This window comes from Capra hircus, chromosome 10 (assembly GCF_001704415.2).
Source record: "Capra hircus breed San Clemente chromosome 10, ASM170441v1, whole genome shotgun sequence".
Lineage (NCBI taxonomy): Eukaryota > Metazoa > Chordata > Mammalia > Artiodactyla > Bovidae > Capra > Capra hircus.
In genome coordinates, this window is record NC_030817.1 from 18,887,879 (window position 1) to 18,914,321 (window position 26,443).

The 26,443-nt window shown below is 48.5% G+C and overlaps 1 protein-coding gene across 1 annotated transcript in view; it reads left to right on the plus strand.

Moving 5' to 3' along the window:
• Nucleotides 1–26,443, plus strand: part of DPF3 (double PHD fingers 3) — a 288,545-nt gene that overhangs the window by 182,365 nt on the left and 79,737 nt on the right. Inside the window, exon 7 of the mRNA XM_005686036.3 lies at nt 15,859–15,996. Coding sequence (XP_005686093.1) covers nt 15,859–15,996 — 138 coding nt within the window. The remainder of the gene's footprint in view (nt 1–15,858; nt 15,997–26,443) is intronic.

Genomic DNA, 26,443 nt, shown 5'->3' on the forward strand with positions numbered 1-26,443 from the left:
GGGTGGGACAGGCTCCATGCCCCAGAAATGTGATTTGTGGAGCAGGGCCTGTGGCATGGGATTGATCCCTAGAGACCTGGTGCATTTGTTCCTGCAAAGCTGGGACTGTTTAAATATTTGAGTGTCCTCGCATCATGGACGCAGGTTGCAGGTTGTCACAGCAGGGCTGGTCAGAGACAGGGCTGGGGAGCGGTCGAAGTTTCTCATTCATACTCTCAGACCTTCTCACTCTCTCAGGAACTGTGTCCTTGACTACCAAACCTAGGGTTGCCTTGCCTGTAACCCACACCCTCTTTTTATTTTATTGGAGTATGGTTGATTTACAGTATTGTGTTAGTTTTAAATGTTCAGCAAAGTGATGCGATTATATATACATATATTTTATATATTTATGTATTATATATATTCTCTTTTCAGTTGTTTTCATTATAGATTATTACAAGATATTGAATATAGTCCCCTGTGCATGCACGCTAGGTTGCTTCAGTTGTGTCCTAGTCTTCGGGACCCTGTGGGCTGTATCCTGCCAGGCTTCTCTGTCCATGGGATTCTCCAGGCAAGAATACTGGAGTGAGTTGCCATGCCCTCCTCTAGGGGGTCTTCCTGACTCGGGGATTGAACGCTTGTCTCTTATGTCTCCTACACTGGCAAGTGGGTTCTTTACCACTAGCACCACCTGGGAAGCCCAGTAGTTTCCTGTGCTAAATAGTGAATCCTGCTGTTTATCTATTTTGTATACGGTACTGTACATCTGTTAACCCTACACTCCTAATTTATCCCTCCCCTCTTCCCCTTTGGTAACCTAAAGTTTGTTTTATACCTATATGCAAGCCCTCTTGAATTACTTTGTCATCCAGTTAGAAATAGCATATGTTTATGGTGGAAAAATCAGAAGTTACAGATAAGCATAAAGGGAAAACTAAAAATCACCCATAATCTTACTCTTCAGAGATAACTTGAATTTTATTTTGTTACATCCTGTTTTAGGGTTCTCGTTATGGTCTCCATTTTCTATGCTCTCTCTCCCCCCCAATAAATAATATGTACCACATTAGTCCATCCCTACTCAGCAACACACAAAGACCATCCTTCCACGTTGATAGGGACACTTTTATGACAACATTTCAGGGCTATATGGTGTTCCATGATTTGGCCATGTCCCAGTCTGCCCAATCATTCTTTCACTTATTGGATGTTTGGACCAAAACTTGTCCATGATTAAAAACAGTCTTGCAGCTCTATCTTTGCATAATGCTTTTATTTTTCCCAGAAGCAGAACTGTGGGGTTGAAGGGCCTGGTGCACAGCCTTTTGATTTCTCTTATTTCAAGTCCTGGTTGGGGCTCAGGGAAGTGGGTTAGCAAGAGCTGCAGGAAGAAGGAGGTGTGCTGACTTTGCTGTGAGAAGCCTGAGGTCAGACTGTGGCCCTGCCGCTTGTTAACTTGTTATCCAGAATTTTTCAAGAAAATCATCTTGCTGCTGGGCGTGTCCATTGTCCCGAGGTGTGAACCGGGGATGGATGCGGTTGAGAAAGCTGCCTGTGATAATGTCTGTAAAAATGCTTGCACATGCATTGGTATGTGCTTAATGACTGTTTCTTCCACCTTTGCCTTTTCCTCATTTCCTCTGTCTCCAGTGCTGTTGGCAAGAGAATGCTGCTGTCACGGGAGGAAAGAACACAGGCAGTTTTCTTTAGCAGAAAGATAGTGAGCGCTGTAGGAATCCAGGGGAGGGCATGGCCAGGGCCGGGGACCGAGGTGGCAGAGGGTGCTTCCCTAGGATGCCACACAGGTCCTCGGTGAGGGTATGCTGAATTGACTGAGGTCTCCAGGGATGGAGGGGTATGTGGGAGTAAGCAGGGAGGTAGTAATAGTAATGGCAAAAGTCTGCTGATTTATATTATGGGCCTGGAATGTTCCATCGGTTTCATCTATACTAATTCTTTTTTTTAAATATTTAAATAGAATATTTTAAAATTACTTATTTACTTTTTGTTGCTATGTGAGAGCTTTCTCTAATTGCAGCAAGCTGGGGCTACTAGTGGCGGTACACGGGCTTCTTGCGGTGACTTCGCCTGTTGCAGAGCGCAGGCTCTCGATGGCCCCGCTTCAGTAGTTCCGGCTCACAGCGCTTCAGTAGTTCCGGCTCACAGCGCTTCAGTAGTTCCGGCTCACAGGCTCTAGAGGGCGGCTTCAGTAGTTGAGGTGCGTGGGCTTAGCTGCTCTGCAGCACGTGGGATCTTAGTTCCCGAATCGGGAATCGAACTCGTGCCACCGGCATTGGCAGGTGGACTCTTAACCACTGGGCCCCCAGGGAAGTCCCATCTATTTCCTTTAATCCTTGAGAAAGTACTAGGAGATGGATGGTGTGATCATCTCCATCCTACAGATAAGGATTCTGAGGAGGAGAGGGGTTTTTTAGCTTTCCTGAGGTCACACAGTGAGTAACCGGCAGAGCCAAGGTTTGACCCCAGTGGGCAGTCTCTCTCCTCTGCGATCTCACTGTCCCCCACTGGTCACTCACCTCCTCTGAGAGTCTGACTCACTGTATACATACCTCTGCATAGACGGCCTCTCCCATCGCATGATAACAGTTTGTCTATTTGCCCATTCTTCCAGCTGGACGGCGGGCCTCTGAGAGCAGGGGCTGTGTCATATTCAACTTGCATCCCAGACCCAGCCCAGTGGTCGCTCCCAAAATGTTGATGAATGTGGGTTGCACACACCAGGATAGAAGATAGACCAGCGTGGCTGACGCAGAGTGTTTGGGGAGGGAGATTGGGAGGTACAGGGTTAGATAAGGATGTTCAAAACACCAGGCTGAGGTGCTTAGAGTTTGGCCTGTATCGTCCATGGTGAGTCGTGGATGGTTCTGGAGACATCTCTGGAATGGTTCATCTCTAGGGTTAGGTGTTCAGGGAAGAGAGCCCGAAGCCTGTAGCTAACAGGAGCCTTTTCTGGGAAGGAGAAGACATGAAGTCTGGATGGTGGCGACAACAGGAACAAAACGGATGGGGCAAACAAGCAAGCCTTTGTGAAAAAGAGACTCGCAGAACCTGGCAGAGGACAGACAGGATGTAGGGTGCGAGAGAGAGGGAGGCGGCAGCAGCAACTCCCAAAGTCTTGAGCCTGAGTAGTGGAGACATGAGGGAGGCTTAACTGGAATATTCTAGAGGAGGAGGAGGTAACATGGCGGGATATCCAGTCATAGATGTCTCACAGATGCTAATGTATATTTGTTTCCCCAAAGTTAGTAAGGGACTTATAGTGATGTCATGGGTAGATGGGGGCCTGCTTCAGGTAAGGGTCATTGAGACATACTCGGTAGGTTGGGTCTCACAAAGCATCTGAGGGAGCATTTAGGTCAGATATTCACCCAGATATCCCATAAGAGAGGACACTGGCCAGATTCCCAAATGTTTGGGGACTGCCACATTTTATGATATTGCATCTGATTTTTTTTCTTTTACCTTTCTCTGTTTATCTTCCTCAGAACTGTGGACAGTTATATTTATTATTGAAATTATTTTCAATGAAGATTAAAAAAAGAAGGATATTTTACTCTAAGTTAATTGTTGCTGTTTAGTTGCTAACCTGTGTTCGACTCTTTTGCGACCCTACGAACTGTAGCCCACCAGGCTCCTCTGTCTATGGGATTCTCCAGGCAAGAATACTGGAGTGGGTAGCCATGCCCTTCTCCAGGGGATCTTCCCAACCCAGGGAGTGAAATCGTGTCTCCTGCATTGGTAGGCAGATTCTTTACCGCTGAGTCACCAGGGAAGCTAGGGATGGGCTAATGTGTGATTCATTAGAATAAGGAATCAAAGGCAGCATCTCTATAAGGTCCAAAGAAGATGGCTCTTGAATCAGAAGCCCAGCATTTGCGTCTTTGCTATGACATAACCTAGCCATGACCTTGGGCAAATCATGAAAACCTCTCTGTGCCTGAGTTTCTTTTTCTGTCAAGTGAGGACAATAAGATTGGCTTTAGAGTGTTTTCAAGAGGGTAAAATGAGACTGTTACGTGTGAAAACCATTAGTTCACTGCCTGGTTCATAGATATGCTCAATAAATATTATTTTTTGTACTAAGTCAAGAAAGGGTATTTATCTCACACTTAGGCTGAATCCCCAGTTGTGCTCTGTGCTCTGGCTGCTGGAGTTGTGAGGGACCAGGGAAGCATTCTGATAGAGCTAAATTAATGATCAGAAATAGCTGGTGTTTAGTGAACATTTGCTGTGTGCCAGGCAGTGTGCTAAGTACTTTAAAGGATGGACTCATTCAATTCTGGTAGAGGACCTGCCTGCAATGCGGGAGACCTGGGTTCAATCCCTGGGTAGGGAAGATCCCCTGGAGTATACCCACTCAAGTATTCTGGCCTGGAGAATTCCATGGACTGTGTAGTCCATGGGGTCACAAAGGGTTGGACACGACTGAGCGACTTTCACTTTCTTTCACTTTCATTCAGTTCTGACAATATCCATATGAGGTATATAACTATTATTATCCCTATTTTACAGTCAAACAAACTGAGGTTTGGAGAGATTAAGTAACTTGCCCAAGGTCATACAGCCAATTAACTGGCATAGGACGACTGACCTCAGAGTTCACTAGAATTACCTTGCTTCTCAACGGTGCAATAAAGAGTTCCACCAACACATTTAATGCTTTGGTGTGGGGAATTTCTACAGTTCTCTGCTGGGGATACAGAATTAAGTTATAGAGTATTTTGAAATGGAAGCCTTGTTGCTTATCTCCGTTCTTGTGTTTTAATTTTTTAAGCCTGTAGCCATGTTCACATACAGTAAATTCCTCAGATATGCAGGACGTTCTCCCCTGATGCAGGCACAGGACTGTGGATCACCGGCATTTGGTAGATCCTAGCTCTGGGCTCTCTCCTAATACGTGGGTCAGTGCAGGCCCTGGGGAATATGGCTCTGAAGAATCCAGATGTTACACCCCACCCCTCCTCCAGACCCTTGTGTTTCTGTCCAGAAGACTTCAGCTTAAAGTAAGTGCCAAGGGTGGCCTGAAAGAAACATGAGGCCACAGAAAGGCCTCTGCTGACCTGGCTTGATAGGGTGGGGAGGGGTGGACGCAGCCGCTGGGTGGATCCTGTGGCTGGGAACCTACGTCGTTTTTCTGTCACAGTCGAGGGAGTCGTTGCTGCAGGAGGATCTGGAGGACCCAGAGAAACAAAGAGATGTGCAGTGTTAGAATGGGAAGACTCAGAGATGGTCTGAGGCAACTGCCATGTTTTACAAACAGGGAAACCAAGCCCAGAAAGGGTTTTTTTGTGTGTGCGTAAGGGTGCATGATGGGTTAGTTTCATCACCAAGGACAGACCCCAGGTGTGCAGAGGGCCACCTGCACTGCCAGCCTCTGGCTCGAGAGGATGGGAGAGGGAGGCCCACCTGGGCTTGCCCAAGAGGACCTTCTTGGTGCCTGAATGTTGCAGGACCTGGGCCATTCATTGGTGAAGCCACCACTTTTATTGCTTGAGTTCCGTAGACCCATTACTGACTCTTGAGAAAAGACTGGGCGTTTAACTTAGTCGTAGGGATTAACACTCCACCCTGCATACACACGTCTGAGCTAATGGCTTTTTGCAGTCCCCTGGGTTTTGTCCCAAGCTCATTCACAGCAGGGCTTTTCTCACTTGGTCGGGACGGTGGGGGGGGGGGGCAGGGGCGGGAGGGGATTGGCGTAGACATGCCTCCACAACCCCCTGATGGTTCTCCAGAGAGAACACTGAGGGTTGTCAGGAAGGTGTCAGTGTTAGTTGCTCAGCTGTGTCTGACTCTTTGTGACTCCACGGATTGTAGCCCACCAGGCTCCTCTGTCCATGGCATTCTCCAGGCAAGAATACTGGAATGAGTTGCCATTCCCTCCTCCAGGGGATCTTCCCGACCCAGGAATCAAACCCAGGTCTCCTGCATTGCAGGCAGATTCTTTACCATCTGAACCACTAGGGAAGTCAGGAAGGTGTGGGGATCCCCAAACATCTGGACCAGTCTGGTCCTACTAGTATGAGTCCCCTGTCTAGATGGCCCCTGTTTTTTTCTGTCTTGTCCCCAGCCGGCCATAGAGTTCAACCTTAGAAGAGCTGAATGGCAGAGAATTTGATGATGGCGTGATTGTGGATGTGTGGGCAGGATAAAGGTACCAACAAGGGAGGGGGAGCCCTCCCCATCCTGAATCCCAAGGAGCAGGGAGGGCATTGGCTCACAGGGGAGACTGGATCTGGGGGGAGGGTCACCCTGCTCCAGGGGTGCTGCCTGAGCAGGAACGGGCATGGAGAAGATCCCCAATGCCTCTCTCCTCACCCTCCATCCTTCCCAATGACCAAATGCCACTGGAAGCAGAGGGCACGAGGCTGTAGAGGTCAGCTCCGGGCACTGGGAGGGGTGGTGCACGGAGAATGAGCAGCATATCTTTGAGTCTGTGTGCTTCAGCAGGCCTGAGTTCAAATCCCACCTCTGCCATTTAGTGAGTGGTCTCTGTGCCTCCAGACTCAGTTTCCTCCCCCATGAAATGGGGTGACAATCCCTACCTCCTGAGCTATCGTGAGGCTCCATGTAAGAATGTGTGCCTGCCCGATAGTCTGTAAGCAGGCTGCCTTGGAGGCATTGGCAGGTGACAGGCCCCGCTGGGTCAGTTTTTACAGAAGGGGAAGTCGAGCTGCAGAGCAAGGGAAGTGGCGTCTATATGGAAGTGCCAGGGGGCAGAGCTGGGAAAGAGATGCAGCCTGGTGACTCCCAAGGCCCAGGCTTTGTCTCTTGGACACTCATCCCGTAATTGCTTTCAGTCGCTGCTTTCAGGCTCTCGGAAACCACTGGCTCAGATACCCACTGCGTGCTCCAAGTTGGGCTGATGAAAATGTGCCAGAGTCATTAAGTTATCAGTGGGGAAGGCGGCCGCTTCTCCCCGGCAGGAAGGATTCTGCTGTCTCTGCAGCCGGCTTTGTTCACGCACACTGCCCCTGATTGTTCCTCCTCCTCCTCCTCTTCCTCCCTCCTCCTCTGCCTCCCCATCCTCCCCCAACCTCAGAAGGAGTGAGGGCTGTAGGGTTGAAGTGCAGTTGGGGGAGGGTGGCATTGTGCTGTAAATATTCTGGGGCAGCCCTAAAGGTATTCATAACTCCAGACAGGAGGTCCTTCCTGGAGACTCCAGCTCTGGTAGGGAAGTGCGCAAGCTCTCATTTTGCAGCTTGACAGATGGATTTGCCCCAGGGGAAGGAGAGAGAGGGAGGCAAGCTGGACCTTCCTCGTTGTCACAACCGGCCCTCTCTATGTGCGCTGCGCCGGGAACACATGATCCAGGTGCGAGCTGCCAAGGTGAAAAGAAGGGCCTTAGGTTGTGCACAGGCAAGGTTGACTGGTCCCGGGGTACTGGCTTCAAAGGCGCCTGGCCAGGGAGCCTGCCCTGGGGAGGGAGATGGGAGCTGGAGGAGGGGGCGAAGCCCTCTCTGAATGCTTCAGCCGTCTTGGGGCTCAGTCTGATTCTGCACAACAGATAATTCCAGAGTGAGATTGCTGACGTGATAAAAGGATAGCAGATGGTTCTAATACTTTATTTTCAGAATGTATCTTTCCCAACATTCTATTTTCTTGCAACTCCATCACCCCAGACTTCAGAGGAGAAACTACTAGTTCTTCCCACCCCCACCCCCACCCCCCACCGCGCCGTTAGGGTTTATTCCCTCTGTGGCTCCGCAGTGTGGACGATGGCTGACAATGGCTGAGCTTACTGCGAGCCCTGCACTGCTTTCAATGTATTCTCTCACGTAGCCTCCCAGCTGTGCGGTAGGTGGGCTGCCGTGATCGTCCTATTTTCCTGCGAGGATGCTAAAGCACAGAGAGATTTAGCCACTAGCCCAAGATCACACAGTCAGTCAGCAGCAGAGCTGGGATTTGAACCCAGGCAGTTCAGATCAGTTTACCCACATTCCAAGACAGATCCTGTCTCTCTGAAGGAAAGGTTGACCTAGGAGCAGGCCAGAGCTGTCGCTGGCACTAAAATAACCACTGTTGAGTGACTAACCACTCCGGCCAGGTTTCCTATTAATAGTTACCTCAGAGGGGAACTTTACTGCTGACTAGAGCTGGCTGGGTCCCGCATTCGCTGTGGCAGCTCTTACACGACCAGGGTGGCTGTTTGGAATAACTCAGCCCCAGTCCCAGATCTCCACCCCCTGCCTCCATAGGTTTCCAGGACCAGATGCCTTTTTTTAAAAAAATCTGTCACGTCATGCAGCATATAGGATCTTAATTCCCTGACTAGGGATTGAACCCATGATCCCTGCATTGAAAGGTGGCATCTTAACCAATGGACTCCCGGGGAAGTCCACCAGATGCATAGTTTTCAGGGCCCAGAACAAAATGCAAATAAGGGGCTCTTTGTTTCATAGTATGAAAATTTCAAGGTGACAGCAAACATTTACTGTAAATTACATTTACATTTAATGACAGTGAAACATTAAACCAAGTGTGGGGCCCTCCTGACCCCAGGACCCGATTTGAATGCACTGGTCTCACGTTTACAAAACTGGTGAACAAGTGTTCAGAGCAGCAGGAAGATGTAACGAAATCCATATAGAAGGTGAGATGGGGCTGGATGTTCCTTCTCTTCCAAACCGGTCAAAGAAGGATTTCCAAGGCATTTCTTTTCATCTCAATGCAGCAGTCTGGTCTAGAATGCACTTCAACCAAAATCAATCTTAGGAATCTCTCGGCCCTAGGATGAAGTCATCTGAAGGACTGGGACTTGGGTCAGCAGCTTTGTTTTGGGGTCAAGCATCTTGTTCCATGGGCTTCCCTGGTGGCTCAGATGGTAAAGAATCAGCCTGCAATGCGGGAGACCTGGCTTCCATCCCTGGGTTGGGAAGATCCCCTGGAGGAGGAAATGGCAACCCACTCCACTATTCTGGCCTGGAGAATCCCCACGGGCAGAGGAGCCTGGCGGGCTACAGTCCAGGGGGTTGCAAAGAGTCGGACACGACTGAGTGACTAAGCACACAGCACATCTTGCTCCATGAACTCCAGTCTCTCCTAACCCTGCCTTTCCAACTCCCCTCTCCCTCCTGCCTCTTACCCTTTAGCCTCCGAGCCTGCTCAGGATCTGTTCTGTTAAAGGACAAGCCCTGATCAGTCTCTGTGGACTCCACAGTCCCATCCATCCACCAGCTGATTCTTTCTTCTTCTGCAGCCATGCTGGAAGGAATGGTCTGTCAGCCCCATCACCACTTCCTCATTTCCAGAAGCGTCCTAGCTCCCTGCAGCCTTGCCTTGTCCTCTGGGAGTCTGTGGGTTCCGTGCTCACTAGGTGACCTCCTAATTGCCGAGCCCAGTGGTCCCTTCTCAGGCCCCATCCTTCTTGGCCCTCTGGGGCATCTGACCTTATCCGGGCTCTGCCTCTAGAAAATGAGGATGCATGTGGCTGTGAGCAAATGTTCTCGAAGCCCCAGATCAGGCCTGGCACGTGGTATACAATCAGTAGCTGTTAGCAGGAACCAAGACTGGTGGTGTCATCTCTAATGTCGGCTGGAAACCCTGCTCCTCTGGCCTAGGTTACTCACTGCTGCGTGAGTCTTTCTTTCTTCTTCTTTATTTTTCATTTATTTGGCTGTGCCCGGTCTTAGGTGCAGCCCGCGGGCTCTTCCGTCTTTGTTCAAGCATGTGGATCTTTAGTTTGGGCATGCGAACTCTTAGTTTTGGCGTGTGGGATCTTAGTTCCCCACCCAGAAATCAAACCCCTCTGCCTGCATTTAAAGGTGGGGTTTTAGCCACTGGATCATTAGGGAAGTCTGGTGTGTGTGTTTTCTTAACAAAAATTTTATGTTAGTTTCTCTTTCTCCACCGGACTCTTAAGATACTGGGGTTTTCTGAGTTCTGTCCGTGTCCACACCCTTCTTCTTCCTCTCCTCATTCTCTCCCGATCCATTAGCTCCACTGCCACCCTGCCAGCTCCAACACCCGCATCTCCTTCCTAAAACTCCAGGTATATAAGCCAGCCGCAGACCGCGGAATCCTGCTTTACCTGTGGCAGCTCTTCCACGGTGGGGTGGCAGTTTGGAATAACTTAATCCAAGATCTCCACCCCAGACTGAACTCATTCCCTTCCTTCTTAAATCTGATTTTCCTGCTACACGCTTCCACCCCCCTGCCCAAATCAGAAGCCTGGGTGTTTTTATTGCTTCCCTTGGTGTAGGCCCCGAGCTGAGCACTGGGGCTGCATCAGTGTCCAGACACTCAGGGCTTGCCATGCTTGCTGCTAGTGGGAGAGACATGTACTGATACACGACTCATCCTGGGAAGATAACACACCAGGGTCCTAATTGTGATTGGAAATACTGGAGAACTGAAGGATCATTAACTGAAGTTAATCAGGCAAACTGGGGCTGGGGGACATTCTGGGCAGAGGCTTGTGCAAAGGCTCTGTGGTGGAAAGAAAACTGTTTAAGAAATGAAAGGTCAGTGGGCAGGAAGTCCAAGAAGGAGGCGGAATGTGGCTCCAGGTGAGGCTGGGGAGGTGGACGGGTGCTGGATAGCACATGGCCAGGAAGCCGAGTTGGCCGAAGTCTTTTTTAGGCTCCTCCTTGCTGCTTCCTCCCACCTGGTCCCACTTCTACCAGATTCTCTCTCTTTAGCCTCCTTCCTATCCTGAAGTCCTCATTGTTCACACGTTAAAAATTAAAGGAACCTCTGTTTATGTTGTTGCTTAGTTGTGTCCCACTCAATTTGACATTAGATTTAGGTGATTTCAGGATGTCTTTATAGTTAACAGGAATGGGTTGCCATTCCCTTCTCCACAAAATCTTCCCATCCAGGGATCGAACCTGGGTCTCCTGCGTTGCAGGCAGATTCTTTACCATCTGAGACATCAGGGAAGCCCTAAAATAGCCTCCTGCCATCTCCAAATCCATCTTTTGCACTAGAGTCTGAAGCAGTATCTCTAAGATATAAATCTGATTAAGTAGGTCCTCCCCTGGCCTCCCACTGTCGGAATAAAGTACCGCCCACCTTCCTCTCCCTAGTCTCCTCACACCCACCCCGAAGCCTGCTTCCCACCAGCTTTACTAAACATCCTGCAGCTCCCAGAGGTGCTGGTGGAATATGCTTTGGTGCCCACAGGCCCTCCTCCTCTGTCTGCCTGGTGATGTCCTGCTATCTCACATGCCATAGCTCGTCCACCTCGTCCGGGAAGCTATCCCCCCATCCCTGCCTCAAGCCCATGCACTGGGCCCTCCTCTTTGCCATGCACAGGCTCACATTGGTGCATGGGTCCCACCTCCCTCTTTGCTAGCTGATGTGTGTATCTCCTCTGCTAGACTGCGGACTCCTGGAGGGAGGGGACTGGGGCTCATTTATCTTTGTCCTCTGGTGCCTCAAGACTGGGCACACACTAGGTGTTTAATAAATGTTTTCTTGAAGACCTGGTGATGAAGGAATGACATTGTATAAGCAGGTGGTAAAAAATGAAGCTCCACCTGGAAAGCTCTGCATGTAGGGATCGTGGTTAAGGGGTCTGGCTTCCAGGACCTCCATGTGCCATCTGGTTCTGTTACTTCTAATAATGGAACACAGATCTCAGGGCTGCCTCCCACTGCCCCTGCCTGCCACTGCCATCCATCCAGAAGGGCAGGCAGACGCAGGGTGGGAGTCAAGCCTCAAAATATTCAATCTTCTAACAGTGGTTCTCAAAACGTAGTGTGTATTCAAAGTTACCTACAGGGCCTGTTAACACACAGATTGCCAGGCTCTACCCCAGACTTTCTGATCCGGTAGGCCTGGGGCAGAACCCAAGAATCTGCATTTCTAACAGCTTCCCAGGTGCTGCTGAAGGTGCTGGTCTGGGGATTACTCTTTGAGAATCTCTCTTCTAGCAAAAGGATCTGCTCTAAAAACAGTTACTCTCTGTGATGTTGGGGAAGGAGATAAGGGAAGCTTTTTGCTTGGATTTGGTTTTGTAGGTTTTAAGAACTATTAGTGTGAGATTAATGTGGATAGATGGAGCTGGTTCTGCACACCTATCTCCTCCCCCATCTCCTGGTTTTCTACAAAGCGTAGCTGGGTTCACTCATCAGCTATTCAGTGGGTATGTTTTGAAGGTGTAAAATGTGTTTGGCAGCATGAGAGGTAGAGTCGTTGACATCAAGAGGAAATTGATATGAAACGGTCCTAGGAGAGGCCCTCCAGTGCAGTCCTAGCCATAATTTTAGGAAACCAAAGAAGGAATGTCCACTCGGGTGGGTAGTGAGTTCCCCATCAGTGGAGTTGTTCCAGAAAGGCATCTAGAGTGTTCGTGGGAATAAAACAATTGGATAGCTGGTTAGACCACATGACTCTTAAGATCCTGGGATTCTGTGATTAAGAAAGACAGTGTGGTGGCTCAGTAGTAAAGAATCCGCCTGCTTGGGCACTCAAAACTGGTGCTCTGGGAAAACCCAGGGGGATGGGTTGCAGAGGCAGGTGGAGGGGTGGGTCACGATGGGGGAACACATGTACATGAGTGGCTGATTCATGTCGATGTAGGGCAAAAACCACCGTAATATTTTGTAAAGTAATTAGCCTTCAATTAAAATAAATAAACAAACTAAAAAAAAAAAAAAATCTGCCTGCCAATGCAGGAGACCCAGGTTTGATCCCTGGGCTGGGAAGATCCCCTGGAGAAGGAAACGGCAACCCGCTCCAGTATTCTTGCCTGGGAAATCCCCTGGAGAGAGGGGCCTGGTGGGCTACAGTCCATGGGTCACAAAAGAGTCAGACACAACTTAGTGACTAAAACCACAACAACAAGCTGTAATCACAACAAAATGACTCAAATAAAATGCGGTGGAGTGTGTGGTGGGAGAGCTGCAGAGGCGGCTGAGGTGTCCCTGAATCAGTACTGATGTTATTGTCCTTATTTTAATAAACACATTTACTCCTCACCAGTAATATGCTTGGTAATAAAATGAATTTATGTCCAGTGACCCCGTAATTTGCTGTTTATTGCCCTTAGATCAAGGTTAAATAGAAAAAGCCACAAGCAGGCCCACAGTGTGCCTCAGAGGTCTCCTTAGGGCCCATTTCCTGAGTGAAATGGAATTGAGATGTGTAGTGCCATGTTATTATTATTATTATTTTTGCAATATTTATGTGTGCCATGAAGGGGAGAGAGAGAAAGGGAAGCCAATTGCAGGACTTGAATTTATAGTTAGTAGGTCAACAACTTGATCACCAACTTGAATTTCAGACTCTCACCTTGTTGAGATAGTCTAGACAATTGCCAGATTCCTTAGCAGAGGTAAAGGTCAATGTCCCTCTTTCAGGAGGGTCCAGCGCCTCCTGTGGTCTCCTGTGGTAGACCACGCTGAAGCCCCTCACCCCTCACTACTGTTTCTTGAGCATCTATTAGGTGATGGGTACTGAGTGAGATAATTTACAAATGTTATTTATAATTCTTCAAGGTAAGTAGTACTATGGTCGTTTTCAGATTAAAAAAAAACTCACATAGGGATTATGTGTCTTATTCAATTCCACAGAGAACTCAATTCATTTTTGGAAGTCAACATAACTATGTGATTGAAAAGCAAGATAAAAGACAGGTGAAAAATTATAGACCTATCTCAAGTCTGAGTGTAGATGTGAAATTAGAACATAGAATGCAGCAGTATATCAAAAAGATAATACACTCCGATCAAAGGGGGTACATTCTAGGAATTCAAGAATGGCTCAATAGGAGGAACCATTAGGAAATCAACGTAATTCACCATATCAACAAACTAAAGTAGCACCATATATTAGTAGATGCTGAAAGGCCAGCTGGTAAAATTCTCCTGTAATAAAGCTAACTCAGGAATAAGACAAACTACTTAAACTTGATAGAGAATAAAACCTAGTCACTTACAGTGAATTCTAAACAGTGAATCACTAAATGCAATTTCACTACAATAGGAAAAACTTACTTTTGCTGTCTTAGAATATGGTCTTGGTGATTCTTCCAAATGAATTAAGCTAAGAAGATAAAATAGTTTGTATAAATATGAGAAAGAAGAGATGACATCATCTATTTTGGCTGAAGGTTATAATACTTGAAAAACCCAAGAGAATCTAGTAAGAAAGGGGAGAAAAAAAGTTGCTCAGTTGTGTCCCACTCTGGGATTCCGTGGACTGTACTCTGTGAAGCTCCTCTGGCCATGGAATTCTCCAGGCAAGAACACTGGAGTGAGTAGCCATTCCCTTCTCCAGGGGATCTTCCTGACTCAGGGATCGAACTCAGGTCTCTTGCCTTGCAGGCAGATTCTTTACTGTCTAAGCCACCAGGAAAGAAAGGAAACCCCACCAGAAATAATAAGGGAGGCTGGTAAGAGCATTGAGTCACAGCTCTTCTCTCTACTGTGGAGGTCATGCAGCTGGTCAACTTTGGCCCCTGGAAGTGGGATTTGAACCCATGTCTGATGATGAAGCCTGTGCTTTTTCCACCTTGTGAAGTGTTTACTCTCACAGCTATAACCCAGGCATATGAAGGGAGAGTCTCTTAAAGCTGCCAATTTTAGCTGGTCCAGCAGATTGGGTGGGGTTTGCTCTGCTGGGGAGAGGTGGGGACAAGATGAGAGGATCGGCACAGGATTTTTGCTGGAAGACCCTCAAGACTTTTGCTACCAGAAGTGCCTCCAGGGGCTGGGATGTTGGGCTTTGTGGTAGGGAGGGGGGTGACAGTGGTCTAGTCTTAGCCATTTGTGTGCTGAGCAGACAACCAAGGGAGCTGCCCCTTTCATCTTTTTAGCCCCAAGAAACCATATTTGTGTTGCTTGTTGCCCTTGTCTCCGACTGTCCACTTGAGTGGTAGGGCCTGCCGGGACACATTTTTAGAGATTTGAGGTTTCAGAGACTCCTTGGGCCATCAAGGACACAAGCTCCTGGCTAGCACATTTACCAAGGATGCCTCGGATTTATGGTTTTCATGGTGGAAGTGGAATGTGTTTTTCTGGCACAAAAATCACATACATCAAAAATATGATCCACATAAAGCTTTTGTACTTCATACAGAGTCAACCAAAGGGTGGCAGAAGGAACTGCACAGGAGTCCAGGAGACCTGGGTTCCAGTGGCTGGCTCATCCATAACTAGCTGTGTGTTCCCAGGCACATCCCTTAACCTTGCTGGGCCTCACTTGCCTCATCTATATACGGGATATTGGATTAAATTAAATAGACTTCAGTCTGTGCATGCTAAGTTGCTTCAGTCGTGTCTCATTTTGTGACTCTGTGGACTATAGCCTGCTAGGCTCCTCTGTCCATGGGATTCTCCAGGCAAGAGTACTGAAGTGGGTTGCCATGCCCTTCTCCAGGGGATCTTCCTGACCCAGGGACTGAACTTGCGCCTCTTACATCTCTTGCATTGGCAGGCGGCTTCTTTACCACTAGCGCCACCTGGGAAGCCAAAATAGACTCCTAATACCTTTAACTTCAAAGTTATAATAATGATCACCCTTTCATTTACCCAGCTCTGTTCTAAAGTGCTTTGCACAGAGATTAACTCATCATAACAACTCAAGAGTGAAGTACTATTATGATTCTCATTTTCCCTCTGAAGAAACCTGAGGCACAGAGAGGGCAAGTGACTTTCCCAGGGTCTCACAGCTAGGAAATGATGGTGCTCTTACTCAGATCAACTTCTGGGGTTTTTCTTTACCTGGGTCCGTGCTGTTATAGCGCTGTTGGTTCTGTCCAGTCGGTGAGGGGTGTTGGGAGTGGGACACATTTGTTTAAGGAAACTAGCTCTGGGGTGGATGGATGAGCCACTGCCTGGGAGATTGATGGCAGCGGCTGCAGACGTTGTTGACATTTTTGTTTTCCTTTCTTCTTTTCTTCTCTAGTCTGCGGCAAGCGCTACAAGAACCGGCCGGGACTCAGCTACCACTACGCTCACACTCACCTGGCCAGCGAGGAGGGGGATGAGGCCCAAGACCAGGAGACCCGGTCCCCACCCAACCACAGAAATGAGAACCACAGACGTGAGTTCCCAGGTGTTGGGTTGGGTGAGTGGTAAGGTGGATGGGCAGGGCTACAAGCTTTCCTTTCTGTTCACCTGTGGGATTGTCTGCTGGCACCTGTGGATTGGTCTCAATGACCTGTGATGAGTTGGCTGTTTCAGCCTCCCAGATACCCCTGTAGGTCAGTGGAGCCCTGGGCTTAGAGTGGGCTGAGCAAGTGTGGCACACCCAGCTCTGCTCCCAGAGGACAGAAGGTAAGTGTTAAGGTCAAGGGAAGCCTCTTTACCTGGCCGTCGTCAAATGCCAGACCTGGCAGTCTTTTCCCCCAGCTCCAGAAGATCCATTCACAGCTGCTAATCTGAGTTGGGCAAAGCCCTGGGATGTGTCAGTTCAGACAGACCTTCCAAATATCTCCTTGGCTGTAAGAGACCCAGGATATTCTTGATCCATCGTCTTGGCTCTCATAGGGTCATAATTTGGGTAAAAAAAAAAAATACTGCCCTAGAGTTTCCATGCTCTTCCCGTGAGCCCTCAAGTCAGCAAACATGACCTGGGTGTGCTTGTCATTGGGGATGCTGGGCTCTGGAGAGCCAAAATGATTCTGAAATTTGTGTTTCCATTTCTAGTCTTTCTTTCCTTCTTCAGCTTCCAGTTATGAATTAGAGAGTCTCAAAGGGCTTAGCATTCACCAAGTGACTTCCCTCTACAATATTCTTTATGGTTTCTGGACCCACCCCAAACTCAGAATGGGATGGGATGATGGGATCTTTAGGGCTTGCTTCCAAATGTGGGTCATTCTAGGATCATGGGGTGAGGAATAATTGTGGACATGCTATGTGTTTTTTATTTTGTTCAGAAGATTTTGTGGTAGGGGTTCCTATAGCGAACAAGTCAATGGAATACAAGGGATCAGACCTTGAAAAATATTCAGATTCTAGAGTTTGAGGGTGACTCCTGCGCATGTCAGTCAGTCAACTCAGTCAACTGATGTGAACTGACTGCCTTCAGCCAGTGTTTGAAACAATGAACACATGTTGGCCAAAACCTTTCTTTGGATTAGACTGGGTTCTCCCCTAACCCCCAACCCACTTTCCCCTTGTAGCATTGCCTTCTGTCTTAGTTTCCTTGAGCTGCCCCAACAAAGTACCCAAGACTGACTGGCTTACCAGTGATTTGTTTTCTCACAGTTCTGGGGCTGGAAGTCCCACATCAAGGTGTCATCAGGGTGGGTCTCCTTGGAGGTCCCTCTCCTTGGTTTGCAGGCGGCCGCCCTCCTGCTGCCTCTCCTATGGTCATCCCGTTGTGCACATGTACTTCCGAGGTCTCTGCGTGTGTCCAAGTTTCCTCTTTTTATAAGGACACCAGTCAGATTGGATTAGGGCCCATCCTAAGTCTCACTCTAACTTTTGCTTTTTCATCATCTCTTTAAAGGCCTTAGATCCAAATATAGTCATATCCTGGGGGTTAGGGTTCAACATGTGAGTTTGGGGGGACACGATTCAGACCATAGCACCTTCTTTAATTTTCACTCTCTTTCAGAATTCAAGCCCTTTGTGAACCTCTCTTCTGGTGCAAGTCTGACCCTTTATTTTCTCACCAACTCTTGTTATCTGGACAGAAGCTGAAAGCAGGCAGGAGGTGCCCTCCTCTGCATGTCAGCTTCTGAGTAGTCACAATGCTGAGGTCTTTGCCTGCTCCCTGGGGAGAGGTTCCCTTGGTCCTGTCACCCTTATCTTCCAGAAAGAAACATATATTGACCTGTACTGATCAGCTGGGTTTTGCATTCTGCCATCTCTCCTCTCCTCCTGTCTCTGATCTAAGTGGCCAAGGCATAGCTATTGTCTCCTGCCTCGAGGAGGCCATGAGTGCCTTCCTTTGGTTTGGGTTGCTATCTGGAAGGCATGATTAGCAAAAGTTGCTCTCTCTAAACTGTTTATCAGCTTGGTGTTATTTCCCTCTCCCCCCAGTGCTGGCTTGTGGGCTTCCCTGGTGGCTCAGTGGTAAAGAATCCACCTGCCAAAGCAGGAGACACGAGTTTAATCCCTGGGTCGGGAAAACCCTCTGGAGAAGGAAATGACAACCCACTCCAGTATTCTTGCCTGGAAAATCTCATGGGCAGAGGAGCCTGGTGGATACAGTCCATGGGGTCACAAAGAGTTGGACACGACTTAGTGACTAATCAACAGCTGGTGCTGGCTTATCTCTTCTTTAAGGGCCTCCCTGGTGGCTCAGTTGGTAAAGAGTCTGCCTGCAATGTGGGACACCTGGGTTCAACCCCTGGGTCGGGAAGATCCCCTGCAGAAAGAAATGGCAGACCACTCCAGTATTCTCGCCTGGAGAATTCCAAGGACAGAGGAGCCTGGTGGGCTACAGTCCATGGGGTCACAAAGAGTTGGACACGACTGAGTGACTGACACTCTATCTCCTTTACAGTAGTGGTGGTTTAGTTGCGAAGTCGTGTCTGACTCTTTGCAATCCCATGGCCTGTAGCCCTCCAGGCTCCTCTGTTCATGGGATTTCCCAGGCAAAAATACTGGAGTGGGTTGCCATTTCCTTCTCTAGGGGATCTCCCTGATCCAGGGATCGAATCCAGGTCTCCTGCATTGCAGGCAGATTCTTTACCGACTGAGCCACCTGGGTATCTCCTTTAAATCTCTTCTCAAATGTCCGTTTTGTTCCTCGCGGTGCAGGGTTTGGCGTGCCTCTCTTTGGTCTGGACCTTTTTGTGTGTGTGTGCATGGTGATGGCAGCCCCAGAGGAGGTTCCTTGTGACCTCCAGGTATACCGTGGGCCCCAAGTGGACTTCTCCTTAGCCGTTCCTGTGGCCCGCTCCCAGCTGTCTGTTGACTTCCAAGGTGGGCACTGGCCCCTGTTATTCTCCGCCCACCGGGATCTCCTCACGCAGTCTTGTGGATCATTGTCCTTATGCCCTCACCATGAGGCTGGGCAGCCTTGCTTAGGGAGGAAGCTGCATCTTTTCTCCTAGATGGAGACGAATCCCTGAGTATCCGGCCATTTGTGTTCTCCTCTCTTGGGGGGTTTGCCAGCGAGCACTCTTGTTCTAGCCCCGCTCCATCCCCCTCCTCTCATCCTGCTCATGAGAAATTGGGTTCTTCATAAAGGATCATGCAACCACTGGAGGGGTTTAAACTGCATAGAAAAACAACAGCTGTTGCTGGGCTCATCCAGGGCCTTCTCACATGAGGAAGGTTCTAGAACGCTTGCAAGCACCATTTTGATGACATCTCCTCCCAAGGCTTCTGAGAAGTCTGTGATTAACTCTAATTTTACTAGCAGGGATGGGGGAAATAGGCTGCTACAGAGATAACCTCAGTGTACACAGAGCCCTCCCTCCCCTCTTCCCCAATTTCTCTGGGCGAATCCAAGAGACAGTGGCTCTCTTCCTGAGCCCCCTGCACACAAACACCGACTGTTTGCTGCTCCGAGTGTGTGCTTTGCTCCCTCCCACACATCCCTGGTGAGCGGGCCCCCTCACCATGTTCTCATGTGCTCTAATTGCCAGCATCATCAATACCCAGTCATTAGCTGCCCCCACTGTTTGGGGGTGGGACATCCATCCTGCCCCTAAATGCTACAGGGGCTGTGCAGGGAATCGAAGGTGACAAGCTTCGGCAGCATTCCGAGGTCTCAGCCTGTGATCCTCCCTTGGCAAGGCTTTTGGAGTGGGGGAGGGAGGCAGGAGTGGTCCATCCGGAGGTTCATCTCCAGTCCCCCCACCACCCCCGGAAAGGTTCTGGATGCCAGCGAGGTGGGAGCTGACTTTTCCCTCTTTGAGCAGAGCTGCAGGGGGACCCCAGCTGCTTGTGAGCACAGGCCTGTGGGAAAAGCCGCCCTTTAAAGATGCTGGAGATGTCACAGGCATCTGCCTTTGCACCACCTGCAGCCGCAGAGACCTTTTGACTTTGGTCCTCCTGCTGTCCCTCGTGCATCCCCCCAGCTGCGTCTCCAGCAAAGCCCATTGCTCGTCCCTGCTCCTGCCGTGGCTGAAAGGGCAGAGTGGAGTGTGGGAACCGGCTCTGACTGCCCCTGCCCCCGCCCCACGCTGCCCTGTGCTGCCCCTCCTCTGTCCTCCCGCCCCCTCCCAGCCCTGCTGCCTTTGTTCTCTTCTAGGCTCACATTTTCTCCTGAATATAGGCTGCTTGCCTCCCCAGCACATCTGTCCCCTTTGCTATGTGCCCTTCCCTCTCTGCCTCAACTCCAGGCAGCACAGGGCTGTGTGGAGCTCAGACACCCCTCCTTGGCAGATAGGACTTTTCTGATGGGGTCCTCCCTGCCTGAGCTGCCACCCTTCTCCTCCCTGTAGGAGGCTGGATTCTTCCTACTTCTTCTGTTAATATTTCTCTGCCCACCTTCATCTACTTTCTTCTTCTTTTTTTAAAAAAAATATTTTATTTATTTATCTGGCTGCGCTGAGCCTTAGTTTTGGCACATAGGATCTTTGATCTGCATTGTGGGATGATTTTTAGTTGGTATGGGATCTAGTTCCCTGACCAGGAATTGAACTTATGCCTCTTGCCTTGGGAGCAAGGCATCTTAGCCACTAGACCACCACTAGACCCTTTCATCTACTTTCTACAAATGCCAATCACCACATGTGCACATGTGTGCCTATATGCATACAGACAGATACACACACACACACATACACACACACACCGTATTTATGTGAATAGATGTGAATAGATGGAGGGAGGGTTTGGGCAGGTTTGGACTCTGAGAGCTGCCACTCAGAGGCATCCTATTGTGACTCCGTCAATGCCACGTTGGTAAACAGCACTGGGTTACAGTTCAAAACTCCTTTGCACAGGCTGACAATGTCAAAGCTCTTTTTGAATTTCTTTTTATCTTCTTTGCACAGTGGTAATCTATTATAGACGATGTTTTCAAGGTACCTTTCTTTGGGGGTGGTGTGGGTATGGGCATTTCTGAGGTCATGGACCTGTATGAAAAAGCTGTGTGAATAAATTCAGTCTAGTATATTAATCGGTCCGTCCATCCATCTATCCATCCATCCACCCATCCGTTGGTTTAATGACCAGGTATCAAAGACTGTCTTGGTCCCCGTCCTTGAAGAGCACGCAGTCGTGAGCAGGAATGTGTCATAGGGTTTGTACAGAGTCTGGTGAAGGAAGCCAAGGGCTCAAGAGCACTGCACGCTTTCTACTCCACCGGCAGCAGTGCTCTACGTGTGACTTCAGCATCACCTGGGAACTTGCTGGGAATGCAGTTTTGGGGGCTCCACCAGACCTTCAGAAACAGACTCTGAGGGTGCTGGTCAGCAATCTGTGTGTGTGTGTTTAAATAATTTTATTTATTTATTTAATTTATTTTTTGGCTGTGCTAGGTCTTTGTTGCTGCACGTGGGCTTTCTCTAGTTGTGACAAGCATGGGCTACTTGCTAGTTGGGGGCCACAGGCTTCTCATTGCTGGTGGCTTCTCTTGCTGCAGAACACAGCCTCTAGGGTGTGTGGGCTCAGTACTTGTAGCTCCCGGGCTTTGGAGCACTGGTTCAATCGTTGTGGCACGTGCGGCCTTAGTTGCTCCACAGCACGTGAGATCTTCCTGGATCAGGGATCGAACCCATGTCTCCTGCATTGGCAAGCAGATTCTTTACCACTGAGCCACCAGTGAAGCCCCAGCAATCTGGGTTTTAAAAAGTCCTGCAGGGCAATGAAAGCTTCAGAACATTAGAACATTTAAAAACCATGAGGGGATTTGCAAAGGCTTCCCTGAGGAGGTGACCTTCAAGTTAGCCCTTGAAGAACAAGGAGAAATTGACTGGGTGGGAGAGAGCTTCCCAAGCACAGGGAACTGTGTGCACAGGGGCAGAGGTATGAAACAGCATGTTCCATTCGGACAACATGCTGGGTAGTAGTTGGGTTTGACAGTGGGATTGGAGAAATGGTGGAAACGTGGGCAACGGCCACAGCTTTAAGTATCTTCTTTGCCAGGCTGGGTGGTTGTCATCCTATAGGAAAAGGATACTTTATTTTCTTGGGCTCCAAAATCACTGTGCATGGTGACTGCAGCCATGAAATTAAAAGATGCTTGCTTCTTGGAAGGAAAGCTATAACAAACCTAGACATCGTATTAAAAAGCAGAGACATCACTTTGCCAGCAAAGGTCTGTATAGTCAAATCTTTGATTATTCCAGTAGTCATGTATGGATGTGAGAGTTGGACCATAAAGAATGCTATGGGCTGAAGAATTGATGCTTTTGAAGTGTGGTTCTGGGGAAAACTCTTGAGAGTCCCTTGGACTGCAAGGAGATCAAACCAGTCAATCCTAATGGAAATCAACCCTGAGTATTCATTGGAAGGACTGATGCTGAAGTAGGCTACCTGATGTGAAGAGCTGACTCATTGGAAAAGACTCTGATGCTGGGGAGGATTGAAGGCAAAAGAAGAAGGGGGTGGCAGAGGATGAGGTGGTTAGATAGCATCACCGACTCAATGGACATGAATTTGAGCAAACTCCAGGAGGCAGTGGAGGACAGAGGAGCCTGGCCGGCTGCAGTCCACAGGGTTGTAAAGAGTTGGACTTGACTTAGTGACTGAACAACAAAGGAAAAAGAGAAGCATGACTAGAAGTAAGAATGGTGGTGAAGCCGCTCAGTCGTGTCCGACTCTTTGCGACCCCGTAGACTGTAGCCTACCAGGCTCCTCCATCCATGGGATCCTCCAGGCAAGAGTACTGGAGTGGGTTGCCATTTCCTTCTCCAGGGGATCTTCCCGACGCAGGGATCGAACCCAGGTCTCCTGCATTGGAGGCAGACGCTTTAACCTCTGAGCCAAAGAATAAATGATCTATTAATAAATATATGTGGCATATAATTAATTGTTGAGCTTCCCTGGTGGCTCAGCTGGTAAAGAACCTGCCTGGCAATGTAGGAGACACAAGAGATGGGGGTTCAATCCCTGGGTTGGAAAGATCTCCTGGAGAAGGAAATGGCAACCCACTCCAGCAGTCTTGCCTAGAAAATTTCATGGACAGAGGAGCCTGGCAAGCTACAGTCCATGGGGTTGCAAAGAGTTGGACACGACAGTATGCACGCACGTGCACACACATACACACACATTATTAATGGTGGTATGGCATCTCTTTCTTATTTAATAGCATAAATAATTGTAGAATGCTCTCTACAACATACTTGGAGCTTCTATGAAGGAAATATGTTTTAATGTATGGATCTATAAAATTTATTCCAAGCCTATGTCTCAGGTTCCTGGCATGGAAGTTGGGTTGCCCTCAGTCCCAAGAGGGCTCAGTCTTCTGTTTAATAGCAGTGGCCTGGCATATAGCGAGGCTCTCAATATCTGTCAAGAGAAGAAAAGTCCCCACCCCGGTATGCCTGTGGAGGGCATGCTGTACTCTGCAGAACTGAAAGAGGAGAGCCGAGTTGATTAAGGGTAATGTCGGCTGATTAGATAATCTGAAAATTAGTCTGATAATGTGCAAATTATCTAAAAGAAGCATATGATGTCATTGCCACACTGATGGGGAAGATGGAACAGATGTTAGTCTTCTGACATCTCTGTCCTCTAGCATATGGCCCAGGGGCAGCAGATACAGCTTCAAGAGAAAGAGTGAAAGTTATGTTTTGCATGAGCTTAAGAATTTTGGATCACTCTGAAAGGTGCCTGAGAAGCTTTATAACCCACACAAGCCACCCCACCACTTACCCAACCTTGACACAGGAAGTTCAGGCTTTGATCCAGGGCTCTGTCTGAAAAAGGGAGCTGCTTCTCACTCCCTAAAGAGCAAATTTGGAACACGGGTGTTCCTTAGGTGAATTATTATTTCACTGAACAGTTTATAGATTCCAAAGCAAAGAAGAATCTGAGGGGTTGCCCTGGCCTTGAAGGTATACTTGGAGTTAGCTCTCCAAACCAGTGGATCATGCACACTCTGGACCCTGTGGCTGAGCAAATGGCATTGGAGTTGGCCCGGCCCATGTGTGAATCATGCCCTGGCCACCTTGCCATCTTCTGTGTGTGTGGATGTGGGTCAGTTACACTTCTCTGCTCCTTAGCTGCCTCATCCATGAAACAGAGAGAACCACCTTTCTGCCCCTGTGGGGTTGTTATGAGTCTCCAGGCGATGCGGGTGTTTGGCACCTGGCCCTCTTGACAAGAGTGCCTACATCCCACCTTTGTGCCCTTTGGGCCAGCAGAGCATGTCCAGACCACAGATGGATGATCTAAGCCAGGGCCTGTCTGTGGCTATGTGATGCTGAGAAGCTGACTGCTTATGGGGGTCTCACTGGCCTCAGGCGAAACTATCAGAGCCTGACTCAGTCCTGGCACAACCTTTGCTAACTCTTAGATATGGTACAAGAATCCTTCCACATAAGCTTAACATGAATGTTTATTGAGCACTTACTGGGCATACTCCCTCATGGGGCCAAGTGTAACTGGGGCTCCTAAAAGAGAACATGTAGTCTTGGCCCCAGGAAATGAGATGGAAATGAGACACTGGGTAGGAGGAAGCTGTGGGGTGGAATCTAGCCGGTGTCTGGCCCTGAATTTCCTGTCCTATTTCCCCAGAATCGGGCATCTACCCGCCACTTGCCTTTCTGTGAGCCTCTTATTTCTCTCACATTTTTGGCCTAATTACCTAGAATGTTTAGGATTGAAGAGTTCCACGGTCTTGATCAGCGACAAGGACGATAATACTTGCTGACATCCCTTGAATGTGTCAGACGCTGTGCTAAGCGTGCCGTGTTTGTCTCATTCATTCCTCACAGTAACCTTATAAGGTAGGTGCCATGTCTCCTAGAGGACGCCAAGGCACCCAGAGACCGAGGGATGTGCCCTTGGACACGGAGCATGAATGTGAATTCTTCAGCCATGTGTCGCTTCTTGGGAAAGCTTACTTATTTTATTTTATTTTTTTTTTACTGTGATCTATTTTTCCTGCCTTTTCAGAAATAAAATTGTTTTACAGAGGAAAAGAAAGTGAGAAAGACATGGTGGAACGCCTAATGGTGCCAGGCACTTTATACGCATCATCTCATGTGATGTCTCCAAGTCCATGAGGTACATGCTTACCTCTGATTTTACGGATGAGGAAACAGAGGCTCAGAAAGGTTTAGGAACTTGCTCCAGGTCACACAGCAAGATGAGAAGCTGAGATGTGAATGTGCTTAATTTGGACACCATTCAATTATGTCAGGACACTGGAACCTCAAGTGATGAATCCCAGTCTCAACCTGGGATGTTTGTTGTGGTCTTACTGATGACCCTTAATTTTCCCCTGTAGGTCAATTATCAAGTGCATCATATTGCGTAGTGACTTTTCAAAAGAAATGAATGTATTAATGGGCAATATTGAAGTCAGCCTGGGCTATGTAACAAAATACTATAGACTGGTAGCTTAAGCAATAGGAATTTATTTCTCACAGTTCTAAAAGTGTCTTTTAGGTGGGTCAGTGTCTTGTGGGGACTCTCTCCTTGGGTTGGAGATGGCTATCTCTTTGCTATATCCTCACATGGCCTTTTCTTGGTACATGTTGCTGCAGGGCCAGGTGAGCTAAGTCCCTTCAGTCGTTGTCTGACTCTTTGTGACTCCGTGGACTACAGCCCACCAGGCTCCTCTGTCCATGGGATTCTCCAGGCTAGAATACTGGAGTGGGTTGCCATGCCTCCTCCAGGGGATCTTCCCAACCCAGGGATCGAACCTGTGTCTCTTATATCTCCTGCCTTTGGCAGCTGGATTCTTTACCACTGGCACCACCTGGGGAGCCCCACAAGTCGGTAGAGAGAAGCAAACTCTCTGGTGTCTCTTCAAATAAGAACACTAATCCCCAACCCGAGGGCCTCATCTCTCAATGCCATCACACTAAGGGTGAAGACTTTAATGTGTGCATTTTAGGGGAGAAACAATTCAGGCCATAGCAGGCATATTTAATCTTCAGAACAAACTTCAGCTATTTATGACATTAGGTGGAACCTCCTTTACAAATTCTGCTTGAGACTTATAAATGAGTTTTGCTGTGGGAAAAAAAAAAAAATCACACACCTCTCTGTTCAACTACTTTCCTGCATCGTTCTCTCTCATTCTGTGGCTCAGTCTTTCCAAGTTCTTTTTATCTCTTTCTGGCCTTGTTCTTTAAAAAGGTGATGCTGCACCTGAAGTGAAAACCCCAGGACTCATGCTTGGCTCTGTTTCCTTCACCACCCGTACTGGCTCCCCTTCGAAAATACACCGCAAATCAGTCTCCCTTTCTCCATCTCCAGCACCACCAGCTCCAGCTCCTGCCTGGATCATTGCAACTTCTCAATTGGTCTCTCTGCCTTTATTCTTAGCTCTCACGGTCTCTTCTCCACGGAGTAGCCAAAGTGGTCTTTCAAAAGTATAAGGTAGATTATGCCATACCATGCTCTCAAAACTTTCATCATACTTGAATACAATCCAAACTCTTCACCTTGAGAGCCCACATTTTTGC